The sequence below is a fragment of the Anomalospiza imberbis genome, chromosome 3 (assembly GCF_031753505.1).
Source record: "Anomalospiza imberbis isolate Cuckoo-Finch-1a 21T00152 chromosome 3, ASM3175350v1, whole genome shotgun sequence".
NCBI classification, from domain to species: Eukaryota; Metazoa; Chordata; class Aves; order Passeriformes; family Viduidae; genus Anomalospiza; species Anomalospiza imberbis.
Genome location: NC_089683.1, coordinates 65935081 through 65950903, shown reverse-complemented (window position 1 = coordinate 65950903; position 15823 = coordinate 65935081). Strand labels below are relative to the sequence as shown.

The window sequence follows — 15823 nt, the reverse complement described above, 5'->3', positions numbered from 1 at the left end:
GCGGCACAGCACTGAAGGATGACTTTTTAAGCTGAGTACCTTCCTTCCAAGTGGCAGCATCACAGAACTCCGGCACTTGCTACCTTGGCAATGGAGGTACAGAGGGTGCAACTTGTAGCTAGGAGCACTTTCATAAAAAATTCCCAAAGTCAGGCCCTGGTACTCATCCATACCTCTCTCTTCTGCTGCCTCCTACTCTACAAACATATAAGTAAAAGGTTTACTTTTTTTAAATGACATATTGTCTGGTTTAATACGTGCTTTAATCTAGTAGTCTCTTCATCTTAAGACACATTTATTGTTCTAAATACAGAACTTAATTTGGCTTGATATATTACTATTTTTGTAGCTGAATTCGTTGCTAACTGCTGAATCACTTAAATAATGATATTTCCCTACAACGTATTTGTTAACCATCCTTTCACAAACTGAGGGAAAAGGTCATCACATTGACACTTATGTTTGACATTTGTTAGAGTTAAAAAAATCCAAACAAAACCCAACAACTAAACATGAAACCAGTGCCAACTGTTAGGATAAGGAAACAGACTTGTTAGAGCTTTGGACTTTTTTTTGTCCTTTAAGTGTAGCAATTCTAACACAGTCATTAACATAAACTTGCATAAATGCAAATACCTGAAAGCAGCACAAGGTAGAAAATATACTTTCTGACTGAATACCTAATGCTGTGACTCAACTGAGCATGTTGACTGAAAACCACCAAAAAAACTCAAGACTAATTTACAGTTCTCCTGTTTGACAGGGCTTCATGCATTATTGCTGTTCTGTAATACATATACAGAACATTTAAAATAAAAAAAAACCAGTCTGCTTCTCAGCTATCAGATTTACTATCTGTCATGAAACTGAGAAAGATTCCAGACTAAAATCACTCAAGATGGAAAACTAGAGAAAATATGCAAGATTTATGAAGAAAAAAAATACTGCTTAATCTCATCTATATAAACTCAAACCACACAGAGAAAAAGCTAGAACACAGAAATTGACTATCATAGCTTGCTCATGTTAATCTTCAGAATGAAATTTTCAGCATTTAGCAATAAGATGTGCCATCCTTGAAGCCCACAAAATTTGGAAGAACTTCATACTTTTCCTCATGTTACTGCAATATATTCCTTTTATTTATTATTGTCTCAGAGGAAGAATGTTACAATGTAGTGTTTGAAGCAGCATTTACTTGGCAGCAGAGGACAAAGGATGCATACAAACACAAGCAGAAAAACAACTTTATACATAACCTCATATTCAGAACAAAAATAAAACTCAACAAATTCACTACGATTTCTTTTTATACTTATGTTGGGAGTATTTTCAAAGATTGTTTGCCTAGGGAATTATGTAGCTTGATAAAAGCCAAGTACTTTGCAGAGAACAGAATGTAAAGCTATTTCCAATACTACTTATGAAGATAGGTCTGAGGTAGAAAGGTGGTAATGGTTTTCCTCTTCTGTAAAATGTGGGCTTTTTCCTTCTCAGAATAACTACATTGCATTTTAATAGGAGGCAGCATCTTCTCACCTTGATATCTTTGCTCCACTTACTTAAGACTAATACTTAGTTAGCATCTGAAAAGTTCTGTAGAAATGCCAAGTCCTACATCACCTTTGAGAGGTAAGCACTATCATCCCCATTTTACAGATGGGAAAACAGAGGCAGAGTGGTTAAATAACTTGTCAAAGGGTTCAGAAAGAACTGGCACTGGTGCCAACAGTAGAAGGTGGTCAACACTGTGCCTGAATCACTCCTTGAGCAGCAGCAGTTCAGGAGTAAATACTGTGGGTGCAGGACAGTCCGGTTGGCAAAACTTCACAAAGCCACTAGAAATTCCTGACCTGCTCTTTTATGTCCCCTAGCATTTTTGCAGTAGCAGTAGAGAATTTTACACCTCTTTCAATACCATTTTAAGATAAGGGTTTTTTTCCTTCAATAATAATTCAGAATAACACAGCTTTGTTTATCTTTACTATATATGAAAGATATTGCATGCAGTTTTGCCAATTAAAGGTATGTCCTAGAATTAAAGCAAGTGCCCATGCAGCATTCTAAACTCTGTGAAGGCATTAAAATCTCTTATGATAATCTTTAAACTAGAGATCAGATGATCAGTGACATACTTTCCCATAATTATCCTTATCAAAAGTAGTAAAATAAATAAATTATTTTAAAGATAAGGATGATCTGCAAGATTACAATGCCAAATGATAATATCTATGTGCACTGCAGTTCTGGAGAAAGTTCTGTTGCTAATAGTATTGGAAAGGGCTTTCTAATTGTCTCTTCATTTCCAAGAGGCAGACAAAAGAAAGGGATCTCACAGAAATGAGCTTCACTTCATAGACTGTAAATTCCAAAACTTGAAGCAAGTTTGGCCCAGCAGGGAACAGCAAAGCTTTGTCTCTGAACAAAGCTGGGAAGGATTATGCTAACTTAGCTCTTTCTAAAACCAACTTAAGCTGTCATCTAAGTCCTCTTTTTAGTTATCTCCCGATTCAAAGTTAAAGTAAAGCTTAAAAAAATAATCCTCCAAATGGAGTGCTGTCTGGAAATAACAAAAAGGAAGTTAAAATACCACTTAGGTACATGAGGATGCTAATTATAACTTGAAATGAGCGTTTACCTCGTTTAATTGAATTAAAATACTGTATCTTGCATCTAATGACAATTGTTGTTAACCAGTAACAATAATGCAGATTATGGGAACTTCATATGCCAATGCTGAAAACAATGCAAGGATATTCTGAAATCTGTGAGGTCAGATGGTTAGCATACAAATAATCAGTACAGAATATTACATGTGTGAGAATATAACTAAGGGTACTTTACAATGCAAAAGCAAAGAGCTGAAGGAATGTATAAATGTAACGTTTTGCTCCAAACTCCTTATGCAGTTCTCTTTACGATTATCAAAAAGAACGTATATAAAGCCCCTGCCCCTTTTCCCCTGGCTGTATATTTATACAAATCAGTGACAAATATTCCACTGCTCGTTAATTTACAGTTGCATAGAAAGGGAAGGAAAAAAAAAGATACTATAAAAACAACATCCTCGTCTTTGGGTATTCAGTGTTGTACTGTTTCAAGTGGAACACGCGGTCGGAGCACACGGCGTGTCCCCGGTCCCATGCAGGTTTGTGATGAGGCGGAAGGCGCGGCTGGCAGATGCAGAACAGGGCTGTACTGCACGCCAGAAGCACTGGCTGACATCCCAAGGAACACCTCACATGGCCTGTCACGACATGAGAAACAACATCAGTACCATGTGTCAGCACATACAGAAACTTCTACCTGCTCTGGGCTCAGGACTGTGACGTCATCTTACAAAACCCCTCTATTTAAAAACATTTACATGTATTGGCCTGAGACTCAGCAAATAAGTGAGGCAAATTGTTAAAAGAAATCTAAGTTTACAATACCGCAGTGTTTAAAGTCCTTGCTGAAGTAGTTGCCTATTCAGCACAGACAGCTTAATCAAATGCATAAGGTGCTGTGTGGCTCCTGATCCTTGTGCACTGGTGCCCACAGCTCCTGAAAATGGAGCTGTGGGCACAAGGACATATGGACGTCTTTGCAAGAAGCAGCTTTGATCTCGCAAGCTGATTCTGGCTTAAAACTAATTGGCCCAAATAAATGCAAGCTGGTTCCATCTGGATAGCAACACAGACCTGCAGAACCATCATACCTAGGGCAGTGGCTGACATAGTAGAACTTTTCTATTACCTATGATATTCTGGAATCTGGCCTTCCTGTTGTATCAGTCTAGCTCCCCAATAGACCCCTAGAGAAAAATGTAGACAAAAACCACCCCAGCCCCTTTGCTCTAACAGAACTTTTCACTTGCTTTACTCTGTTTCCAATGCCTATGCAAGTATGCAAATATGTCTCATACCTGTGGTCTGCCAGTGAAACTTGCTGCAAATAGAAAAAAAATGTTAGAAATTTACATACTTCTGCATCTTGACAGTTTAAAAACAAAGTTATCAGGAAAACACATACTACAGAAGAAAAGAGACTTTAAAAGACTAAACATTTAAGTAGAAATGTGTTGTAATGGTTTAATTCTTCATAAACTTACTTTTAAGAAATGTATAGCATTACGATGATATAGTTAATATGAATTGTTTCATTTTCACCATCTGTAGCCATATCTAAACCCCTGAGTGATGTATTACAGTATTATCTGTTTAAAATGCTCTGTTCTGAACATCTCTCAGATGCACAGACAAGACTTCTGCAGAGTGTTGTATATCTGCCTACTTCTGAAGACCAATGACACAAATAAGGAAGGAAAAAGGGGCATTACATCCATGATTAGTGGATCTAAAGGACAAAAAAAAAAAGAACCAACAAACCACAAAACAACAAAATCCACCATTGTATGTATTGCTGGCCTTACTATATGAATATCTGCTCCATAAAGGATAGTTGATATAAATAGAAAGATGGGTTTCAATATGAATTATAACCTGAAACCCATGAAAACAAATAAGCAAGATTACTATCTCTGTTAAACAGTCAAAATGGGATAAAAATTATCTGCATAAGGCTAAGATGCTAGTATCTCCTTGATAGAGGCTGTGGCCATGGCAGAAGAGACAAGTAAAGATGAGGTTGTGAAGGAAGTTTTTTTACTTTCTGGTTTGGTTTTATTATTATTTTTAATAATTGGATGTTGCACATGAAGGCTGTTTTTATAAAATTGAGCTTGGGTATAATAAAGAGTCTAAGGATGTTATTCTTTAAGGTCAGGAATACTGTGATGCCTACAGAGTCCGTGGAATCTACATAATTTAAAGTCTTACAGAACAGATTTGACAATTGTCCAGCCAGGAAGACAGATCCCTCTCAAATGTCCACAGGAAAACATGGTGGACTTGGATAGTCTGTCATGGTCTTCCTTGGCAAAATTCAGAGTCTAATGCACTTTTTTGGGAAGGCCAGACTAATAATCCTCATTCCAGGCTTCTAAAGCATTTAAGATATGAATTTAACAGTTAAAAAAATTTACTCCCAAGTAAAAGACATTATAGAATGACTGAATGAGAGCAAATGTAAGTAGTACCTATTAATTGGGACAAGGTGGTTTAGGCTGACAACAGGGAAAAATCACAAGAAATTTGGAACTATGCCTTCTTTTAATCTTAAATGCTCAGATAGACAATATGAAGGGTACATGGCTTTCACTTGTAGTATTCTCCTGTCTCATTCAAGGTGTTTGTTCATGGAATCAGAGATTTTTTTTTTTTCTGGTTTTCAGCCCTGGAGAACAGCCATCATTACCAAGCTTGTCCTGACACAATGCAATTTGCTTTAAATTCATTTGGGCCAAATGACATGTAGCTGTACAGTCACATAGCAAGACAGTAACTTTCAAAACCAAGAACAAATGCTTGAGTTGCATTTTATACTGATTTGTATACACACACACCCTCAAGGTGTGCTGAGCAGCTCCACTAGCTGTTGACCTCAAATGAGATGCTCCTTAGAATCAAATCCTTAATTTGCAGAACAAGGGGCTCTGAATTGTTGAACTCATCAAGAATCAAAAAGGATAGCTGAAACGAGACCTTTTTTGCTACAACCTAATTTGCTTTTTCAAAGCATGCAAGGTGCATCTTCTGTGATGCAGCAATGTGTGTTCAAGAGATAAAAGGGGGATTTTAATAGGGTTCATAGAGTTTATGAAATAGCATAGTCTTGATGCTTCCAGAAGGACTGGGCATAAACAGCCACTCTCTAACTTTTGCCTTTTAAAACTGATCATTATTATTACATTTAATTTGAAACTTTCAACAGTTTGGAGAATATATCAAAGTTTCCACTACTGTTTTTCTAAGGCAAAAGAGCTGAAATATGTATAGAGACATGTATATGTATAAATGTATTTTACAAAACCCACTATAATATATGAGACAGCTTCTCACTTTTCTAAGTGCAGTGACACTGGAAGGAGGATCAGTGGAAATGTATGTCAGCTGACACGGGACATGCATAAGAACAAGCTGCTTTTCCTTTTGATCTCTCTTTAATAGACACTGAGTAAAATATCATCTTCCAATGCATTTAAGCAGGGAAAGGTGTTATATGCTGCATTCACAGATTTCCTCCGGTCTATTTAATAGCTAGTTCAGTAATTAATCTAAGGACTAACTGTCTAACTTTTTCAAGCTTTATTACAAAAAATGCATTCAGAAATTCTGTATCTACATTCACTTAAGTTCTGCAAAAGGTTTTTATCAGCAGGTAGTGAGATTCTAGATGTCTTTCCCTTTATTTGGGCACTGCTGAAAATTCCACATAGAGCTGCAGGCTTTTCTTATAGTGAATTGCTTCCATTTAAAACAAGAACATTTATCTACCTTCACAAATAGTATCTATTGAGGAATTTTAAGGGAAAGAATTATATAGCTCGCATATCTACACAAGAAATCTCCTCAGAGATATTTCTTTTCCTAGTCAATACCATAAGAATGATTTTTTTTCAAAAGACCTTAAATTCAATATGATTCTCAGAGACATATTTTGTTAAACTTACAGCAGCAAGCTGGAAATGTGTTGTTGATTTGCTCCATAACATCTGTTAGATCTGTGTTGGTATCATGAGGTGGAACTAACAAGTCATCTGCAGATATAACAACAAAAAAATAATTTTTGTAACAAGAGAAGAAAAAAAAAACCAACAAAACAACATTCTAAAAGGTATTCTTAGCCAACATTCCAGGTAATTACTCCTTAATATTTCAAGGGAAAACAGTACCTGAAACCTTTGTAATGTGCAGGAACTATCATTGATAATTGCCAGCCTCGGGAGAGGACATAAAAGTTACATTATAGATTTGCAGTCCAACTCATTTCTCTTTCATTAAAACTTAACCATTGCATCCAGGATTTAACTAGAAGTTGTCAGCAAGGAACAGTATATAAATATTTACAGTTAAAATAAATAAAATTACAAGATGAGGGAATTAAACTCAGTAGCTACTCCATTAAAATTCTGTTCCAATTGCAGATGATTTGTCATATAACTTTCAGAGTGAATACACCATTTTTTCTCTGAAAAAAATCCCAACATTTATCTTTTAGATTGTCTTTATTCAATATATACCAGCCATTTCAGTAGTGCTAAAATCCCCCTTGCCATCTCTTTGAAAAATGATGCTTAAAATTAGCCAGGAGAATGGTTAGGGAACATAACTGGCTTTGTTGTTGGCAGTTTTATTGGACAGCATCTTTCATACTGCATGAAATCAGACTCAAGTTCCATGTTTTTCCAGATAAAGTAAAAACGTATGTTTATGCTGGATGAAAAATGTTCAGTATGCAAGAGAATATTTTTCCTGTTTTCTACAGAAACAAAGTAATATTTAATCTATAACACAAGGCTTAAAAACAGAAACAGGAGGAACTTCTACAAAAGATAATGTGAGAAAAATATTTTCTCTTTTCCCCTACTTTTGTCCATGCAATGGTATGTTGTTATTTCTGCTAACTCACGGTGAAATTAATGAATTCTGATACTGGAGAATTTAAAATTATCTTTCAAAAGAGAAATCCCTTTATGTGCAGAGTCTGTACCCATAAATATTGAATTATTCCTAAAGATGTGAGCCTTTTGGGAGTGGGGACATCAAAATACCAGGATAAGCATAGGTTACACAAGAATTTTTAAAGCAGACAGGAAGTGTAGATTACATGATTTGGACATTGGTCCTATATCTGACAGATTACTAAGGTCCATGTGTGTACTTCAGGACAAACAGCTCTTGGCCACTTCTGTCCAATGAAGTCTGGTTCCCCTTTCAGCGAGGATGGATTTGCCCAGTAAATTCACTTAGTAAGAACAGCTGGAATCAAGGAGTCTATTGACAGAAGTCTGTAATTCAGAGTCATGTGGATTCTTAGGGTACCGCAGCTCTTCGCAAGTGTGAGGAAGCAACACCTCCGGCTGCACTGAGCAGAAGCATTGCAAAGATCTGCTCCTTTTGATTCACAAATATGTCCAGAAGGTGCCAAGAAATCTATCCAGTAGTCACCTATGGCCTCATGAGTATGTTATCTGATCAGAACACTCACCTGTCTGATGGAACTGTGAGCTTGTGTCCTGTTCCAGCGGGAAGCCCAGGGCAGAGCGCTGGGGCGAAGCACAGGGGGAGGCGCCATTGACCCGGGAGTCTGGCTCAGGCTACATTAAAGACAAGAAGACACAAATTTCTGTTACTTGTATCCACATAATTTAATTGTAAGCTTATATGCAGCCATCTTACTCCTTTCCTTTTTTACAAGCTCTTTCTTGTTTATTCTCCAAACTATTGAAAGTTGTCTTAGATCTATACAGCTGATGAAGGGTAAAAAACAACCAATCCAAGAACTTGTTGAAAGAAAATTTAGACTAAGAACAGCTCCTACAAGACTCCAGTTGACGGTCTTGTTAAAAACAATTTTTCTGTTGCATCACAAAAACACAATGTAACTAACTTACAACACATACACACAGTATGCCAAGGTTCCCAGTCCAGCTCTACAGAAAGACTGCACAACAGGAACTTTTGGGTTATATTTATCTGCATAGGTATATACACACATATACACACACAAACAGGACATTCAGCTAGGGGCCCATAAAAAGCTTTACAAGGATGACAAGGCATTGTTAGAAACAACTGTTCAATCATGAACAGATTTGCAGAACTCCAGAATCAAATGAAGACTAAAGACAGATTCAAAACATCTTCATTAGATCTAAAAAGCGGTAGCCAGCCATCACTCCTGTTGATGCTGCTTCCCAACCTTGTGTAAGACACCAAACTTGCAGGAATTTGTACTACATAAACTCCTGAAAATTATGAGAAATATCTTATATACTTTGCAAAGAAGGTTTTCTGGCCTCTTAAATTCACTTGAAGAATCACAGAAATGGATATTACATTTAGCTGTAACCATATATGTGTTTGAAATTACATTTAAATATATATAGATGGACAGAAAATAAGAAAAGGCCATAGCAGCTCAGAAATATTGGAAGGGACCTTATTCAGGCATTTCCCCCTTAATTTCCTTCCTTTCTTATTTTAAAAATTCTTTCAAGGATGATACTGGTAATACAATATTTGAGCTCCAGAAGTGATTGTTCTGAAAAAAAAAAACAAATAAGTGAAATAATATTTACATCTGAGGTAGATTTAGCTGAAATTGTTGCTTATCACTTATCTTTTGGATTGCAAATAATGAGATTACTTCTGAACAGCTTAAGAAGCAGGTTATTTAAGTAAATCTATCAAAAGCAGATACTGAAGTAATACAAAAGATCATTGTTTTTCAGATCTTTTTGAAACTGAGCAGGTACCTAGAACAGCTATGAGACTTGATGCAGAGTTAGAATTCAGAATGGCTGTTAATTTGTGCACAAGTTCGCTCCTTTGCACTTCACAGCCTTAACTGAAATACTGAATTTTTTGAGATAGCTTCCAACCTAACAAAAACAATCTTCAGTAAAACTCTTCTAAATCTTATCTCTTTCAGCATGACAATACTAAAAGCCAGCTTTGACTAAAAGAATAAATCAAGAAACTTTAGTCTGCATAGGAGACAAAGGAAAATGGAAATGTTTTCAAGCCAGAGAAGGATTTCACTGTCAAGACACTTCTATGAACAGTGAATTACTAAGTAGTTAAGTAATTTGATGCTCAGTACCAGGCTTCAATCCAGCTAGAGAGTCTAAATAGAATGAGTGTGGTGATTTTAAATCAGAGAAGCTTGGGATAACTTAACCCAGGCGATTCCGTATTGCTAGGAACCACTGTCTGAAATGTTAGAGCTGTAATGGTAAAGAGAGGAAGCAAATTCACCACAGGTGAAGAGTTCCTTCAATACAGAACAACAAAACTAACTCCAGCAGTGGAGTCACTGCTTGCCCACCCCACAAACAGATGAACAGAGAGAATGTGAATCATCCAAAATGCAAACTTGTACCTGGAGTAAATCTCTGCCTCTGGCCCTGTTCAAGCAGCAACTATGAATAAATTGTGCACTGATGAATGAGGGTGAGTGAGAAGATCTGAGCTGGACATACAAAACTGCAGCACAGCAACACACATGCTCAGTCAAGGACAGTGAGGCACTGCAAAGTCAACAGTTTGTGTTGATAGACAGAAACTAAATGCCTACGAACTCAGGTGATGAGTTAGTCAAGGTACCACTTAGTACATCTATTGTAAGTGATAAAAGAGCACTGCAGAGCACAAGGATTATCAGTGGATACACTGAGAGAAAACAATACATATTTTGGAAACCTTAATTGTAAGGAAAATCTTACATTTATGTACCATATGTTGCAGCAGCAGTCAGAATGAAATATTGCAGCTGGATTTAAAAACAGTCAAAACCCACAGCACCATCATCTAATCAGATGGCAATGCCTGATTACTTCATTTTCATTTAAATATACTGATATAGTTCCAGTGCATAGTTCCAGTGACTGCAATAAAAAGAAAAGCCTAAACAAACAAAACTCTTCCTCCAAATTAAGGACAGTATGATAAGCAGCTGAAGAGTGGGGTTTGGAGAAGAAAGTGAAGGTTTGTGGTAGTGATATAATTGCCTTAATATAAAAATCTGATACCGGAAAATGTTAAATGCAAAGCAGTTGAGGATACAGACATACTGGCATGTATTTACATGATTTAACAATTTTATTGCTGGAGAACTTAAGAAAAATAACAGTAGAAAATCACATTCCATTTGACTCCAATTATATAACACCTACAAAATATGAGCACTTCCATCCTAACCCACTTCAGGCATCATGAAGTTCATGCATTCTTATTCAAAACAACTCAGCAGACAGCCCTTAAGCCAGAAACCAAAAGCAAATAGCTCTAGATGTTATTACACACCTGCTGCTTCTTGAAAGAAATAAAAGCAGGGATACTAAGCATAACTCTATAGGGATAAGGGAGAGGTTTCCAACTCCAGTCTCAGGGAGTTTTCAAACTCCTTTTTAGGTAAAACCAAGCAAAGATATGAAGGGACAAATAAGTCCTTCTCCAGAAAATGATAAAATTGTGGTTTTGTTTCTGTATTACAGCAGTTTTTAAAGCATTTCAAAGGAGATATTTATTTCTACCAGTTTTAAACTATAGTGCCTTATTTCACGATGCCTCCTGCTGGTGTCTTTCCCAAAGAAGAGCCTGAAGTGCTCTGTGGCTTAATGGACAGCTAAGACATACCTGCTCTTTCCTTGATTTCTGATGCTTTTGGTAAAAACCAAACCAAAACTCAGTGTCCCCAGTCTGAATCACAAGAAATTTCAAAAATGCCAATGTTACTACCACAGTCATTACAGATTTTTCTTCTTGCTCCAGAATTTTTTCTCCCAGCTATGAAAGAAACAAACTCTCCTGCGTTCTTCTGATAAAGCTCTTCTGCTTTCAGCTGGAGAGGGAGTTGCAGCCTCTATTTACTCTCTGTCTGATCATACAGCTGTTGACAGATGATTTTAGCTCCCTCTAACTTCAATATCAAATCCAATATGAAACCTCTATTCAGCAGCTCAGAGAAAACACAGAAAAATCCAAACAGACTTTAAATGCCCTTCATAATAGGTCTCACTTTGACTTTGCAAATGCAGTATCTATAAAGGCTGAAAAAAGAAAAATGAAAATGGATTCTTTGTTTTTTCTCTGTCTGATTAACATGTTGGTATCAAAGCTGTCACATGCCAGTTCTGTTTCACCTTCCTCTTTGGCAGCCTAATCAATCAGGCAGACAAAAATGACAACATTCTGTGACAGCTACCAATCCTTTGGGCTTGCTAAAATAAAAATAGTATGGTAACCTCAGAACTGTGACCTGAAGTAGACAAATGAGCAGTGAGGATGCATGCATATTTCTGCTAAAGGTGCTCTCTAAAGAATGTCCTAGAATGCTCTCATCTAGATTAAGCAGTTACTACATGAAAGTTTCTGTATTTCATTAACTCTCTACCCCAATATCTGTGCGTAGACAGACTCACTCCGATCTTTTGGAGAAAAAAAAAAAGGTCCAGTATTTTATATTCAGTGGTATAAAACACCAGTCAGGAGGCTAGTGGAGAAGAGGAATGGGGAGACTTGCTGTTGATAGAATAGACAAACAGATGGCATGAAATGCCAGCCATGGCAAAGATACTGCTGTAAGACAGTTGTGTCCTTTAATACTAGTAATTGTATTGTTGTTATATGTTTTGAGATGGAGGCTTATGAGTATCTTTCTTGCAAATCATCCATCTCATTAATAAGAAAAGGTATTCCTTTTATCCCCTAAAAATAACTGGGACAGGCAGTAAAAGCAAAAGAAACAAATAAATATAAATAGGCTTCCAATAAAGTCCTTCCCCAAGCAGTGAAAGAGATAAAGGCTGTCCTAAAAGGTAGTGGCCAAGCTGACAGAACAACAAACATGCTCAAGAGTGGTCATTTTTTTCAGAAAGAGGGCAGTAATGGAAATCAGTGCTGCTTCATAATTCCATCAATGTCAAAATAAATTTCAAAGAACAGTACTAAAAATTTAAATTATTTATAATTTTTGAATCCCCATCAGGGGAGTAGCCTCAACATTCTGGAAACGACATGTATAGAAAGGCATATTGAAAAGCCACAGATATGTTATAAAAGAAGTAATGTAGATCTTCTCATACACTTGCATCTGTATGAGCCGCTTTATTAAATGACAGAGTAGAAACAAAGACCTTAGGAAATAATACTTGGAACGATCAGAAGCATGGCATGACTCCCACAGAGACAGGACAATGTGGACAGAAAGCAAAAGAGCAACAGTATACAGTAAATAAGTTGTAAACAGTCAGAAATATTGAAAAATGTCACCTCTATTCTGCTTTACCCTATATAAACCCAAAAGCTGCATAATACCTAGAAAATTCCAAAGGCAAAAGTGATAATAAAGAATTACTGTCTCTTCTCCCATCCATTTTATCAAATAAAAACATATACCCTAAAGGTGTTACTAAGAATGGTATAAGAATTCCAAAAATATTACAAAATTGTGAGATCATCCTCAGCGACATTAGGGAAAAAAAAGGGTTTTAAGGGGTGAACAAGTTTCTGCTCTAAGCACTAAGCTGCAAGGGACTGTGGGTTTGGCAGAACTTCTGTGTTCAACTTAACAATGTTTCTTTGCAGATTTTAAACCCTTCTCTGGAAAGACCAAGTATTGGCCACATATCCCAAGATCATTACTTTATAAATAATTAATAACAGTGTACCAATTTCTATCTTCCCTATGAAATATTACACTTATTCAAATATTGATTAAAATGCTAAAATAACAGTAGCAACAAAAAAATTTACTCTAGATTTTTAGAGGAGTAGGGAAGTCATTGGAACAGATGCATCTAATTCCTACTGATCCTAGAAAAAATTACAAAGTTAGCCAGTGAAACAAACAGCAAATACTTTAATCCCTGTAATGAGAGTATGATCTACAGCAGGAACTTAGGCCATTTTAATACCTGGTTTCTGTAGCCTGTTTCTTGGCTTAGTTAAATCCCCTACTACACCTGATGCATGGAAGGCAGGAAATACTTGCTTTACTGTACTCTGACCCAAACGTAATGATTAATTAGAAGAAAACATTCATACAATGTGGCAGCAGCTCTCTGGCTACAGACAGCAGCAGCACAACTTTCCCAGGCATTGTCCTGGGGAAGGCTGTGAGAAGATCAGAGAAAAGAATGCTAAACGATTCTTATCTTCACTTGCTGCACCTGTTGTTGAGAACATGTGGAATGTGTCATGGAGATTTGTTTACCAAAGGGTGATTTCTTAATTGGCCAATGGTGATGGTGTTTTGATTGAAGGACCAATTAGGTAAAATTGTATTGGACTGTCTGTAAGGGGGATGGGTTTCTTAATAAGTATAGTGTAATAAAGTGATTGATTACTTCTGAGAATCATGGAGTCAATGCTAATTATTGCCCGGCTGGGGGCCTGCAGCGACAATACGAATTTATCTTCATTACTCAAGCTTCCACACATGATCTAGTACAAACTACCATCTCTAACAACACCTATGTTGCTCCTGTTATTATAGTACTATAGTATATGTTACTCCTGTTATTTTTATAAGCCAGGTGTGCACATGCTGACTTCCAAAGCAATCAGTGTTCCTTCTGCCAACAAGGAAACCCTATGATCTCCAGCTACCAGCACTTGCTAAAAGTCTCTTACCTCCAGCATTTACCTGTGTGAAAGACCACTTTGCTGTAGCTTATCGGTCTAAATGTGCCCCTCAAGAGGAACCGGATTTTTAATGTAATTAATTGCTCCTTTGTATTTCAGACATATCTTTGGCCATCTGTCTCTGGCATGCTAAGAGAGGTCTGACTGACTGTGACAACAAATGAACATTTCCTTATTTAAGGAAAGCATCTGGTAAAAGAAGTCAAACATGGGATGTTGCTGGCATCATTACTTGGAGTAGGGTATATATTTTCTTTCCATGCTTTTTAATGTGTGAAAAGCTATTGCTCTTGTTTGTGTTATTCTCAGTGTTTCCTAAGTTCCCATGATCACTCCAGCACTTGCAATCATTTTCTGCTCATTTGATATTAACCATGGTTTATACTAGATGGTAAGAAAAAATATCTCATTAGAAATGACTGATTGCAGCAGACCAAGAGTACATGGTGAAAATATCTGCAGTAAAATGTCAATGCCTTTGCTCCACCAAGAAATCCATTGTGAAGAAACAATATGGGGCAAAGTGTACAAGTACCTGCTCAAGTAGCTGCCGTAGCCTATGAAGCTGAGACTCCAATTGTTTATTGTGATCTTCCAATATTTGCATCCTTGCTTCCAGGCGACCTTTATGCTGCCTCAGGAGTTTAGCTTCAGCAATGAGCTCGGCATCTTCAGAAGCATGCTGAGGTGACACAACAGAGTCAGGAGGTGATGCAAGAAGGTTTATTCCTCTCCGAAGATGTTGCTCCTTTAGTTGCTCGTATTCTATCTGCAGACTCCTAGGATATTGATAAGTGGAGGACAATGATGATTTGATCAAGTAAATGAAAATAAAAGACTTCTTAGATCAAACAACACAACTAACAAATAGCTCAAAGACAATGTGCTGACTTGTGTTTTACAGGGGATTGAAAAAAAGGCAGTGAAGTAAAAGTGAAACTAATTTATTTCTTCACAGACACCTCCCTCTTCTATCTAACACTGCCAGCCTATGCACAACATATGCCTTAATTGTGGGTTGTTGTTTATTTTTTTGCTAAAATCATGACTTCTAGGTCCGCCTCATCTTCAACATAGTACATGCATGGCTCAAACAACAACAAAATGACAATTCAGACAACAGTAGGATGACTGTGAGACCTTTGCTCTTCCTCAAGGTCAGCAATGATACGCTCCAACTCTCCCCGCTCTTCCTTCTCTACTGACTTGAGTATCTGAGCAGGACTCTGTGGCTGACTCACAGGTGACTCTCCTCCCAGTGTCTGACAATACTGCTGGATAAGGGCATGCTCATCCTCTCTGAAACAATAAAACAAAACAGATAAAGACAGAGCAGTAAAACATTTATTATGTGAGCAAACATCTCTATCAAGCTTAGGGATTTTGTTTGTTTATGGAAAAAGACTAAGCAAGACGAAATTAAGCCTGGAAAACATACTGAAGGGAACCATATAAACATACAATGCACAGGGAAAAAAGATTCATCTGTAGTAAAGGATCAGTTTAGTTTAATCTATGCATAAAGAACAAATGTTGCTAGTGGTTTGAAAAGAAAGATTGAAAACAAGAAT

General features: G+C 36.9%; 1 protein-coding gene across 6 annotated transcripts in view; it reads right to left on the bottom strand.

The window, feature by feature from the left end:
- Nucleotides 1–1120: 1120 nt before the first annotated feature.
- The window catches only part of UTRN (utrophin), a 302322-nt gene continuing 287619 nt past the window's right edge, over nt 1121–15823 (bottom strand). For all 6 annotated transcript variants that reach the window (XM_068184872.1, XM_068184869.1, XM_068184866.1 and 3 more), the window contains 6 exons: nt 15393–15551; nt 14788–15031; nt 8092–8200; nt 6554–6640; nt 3908–3930; nt 1121–3247 (listed from right to left, as the gene is read on the bottom strand). In XM_068184872.1, the coding sequence (XP_068040973.1) occupies nt 3239–3247; nt 3908–3930; nt 6554–6640; nt 8092–8200; nt 14788–15031; nt 15393–15551 (631 nt within the window). In that variant the 3' untranslated portion in view covers nt 1121–3238. The remainder of the gene's footprint in view (nt 3248–3907; nt 3931–6553; nt 6641–8091; nt 8201–14787; nt 15032–15392; nt 15552–15823) is intronic.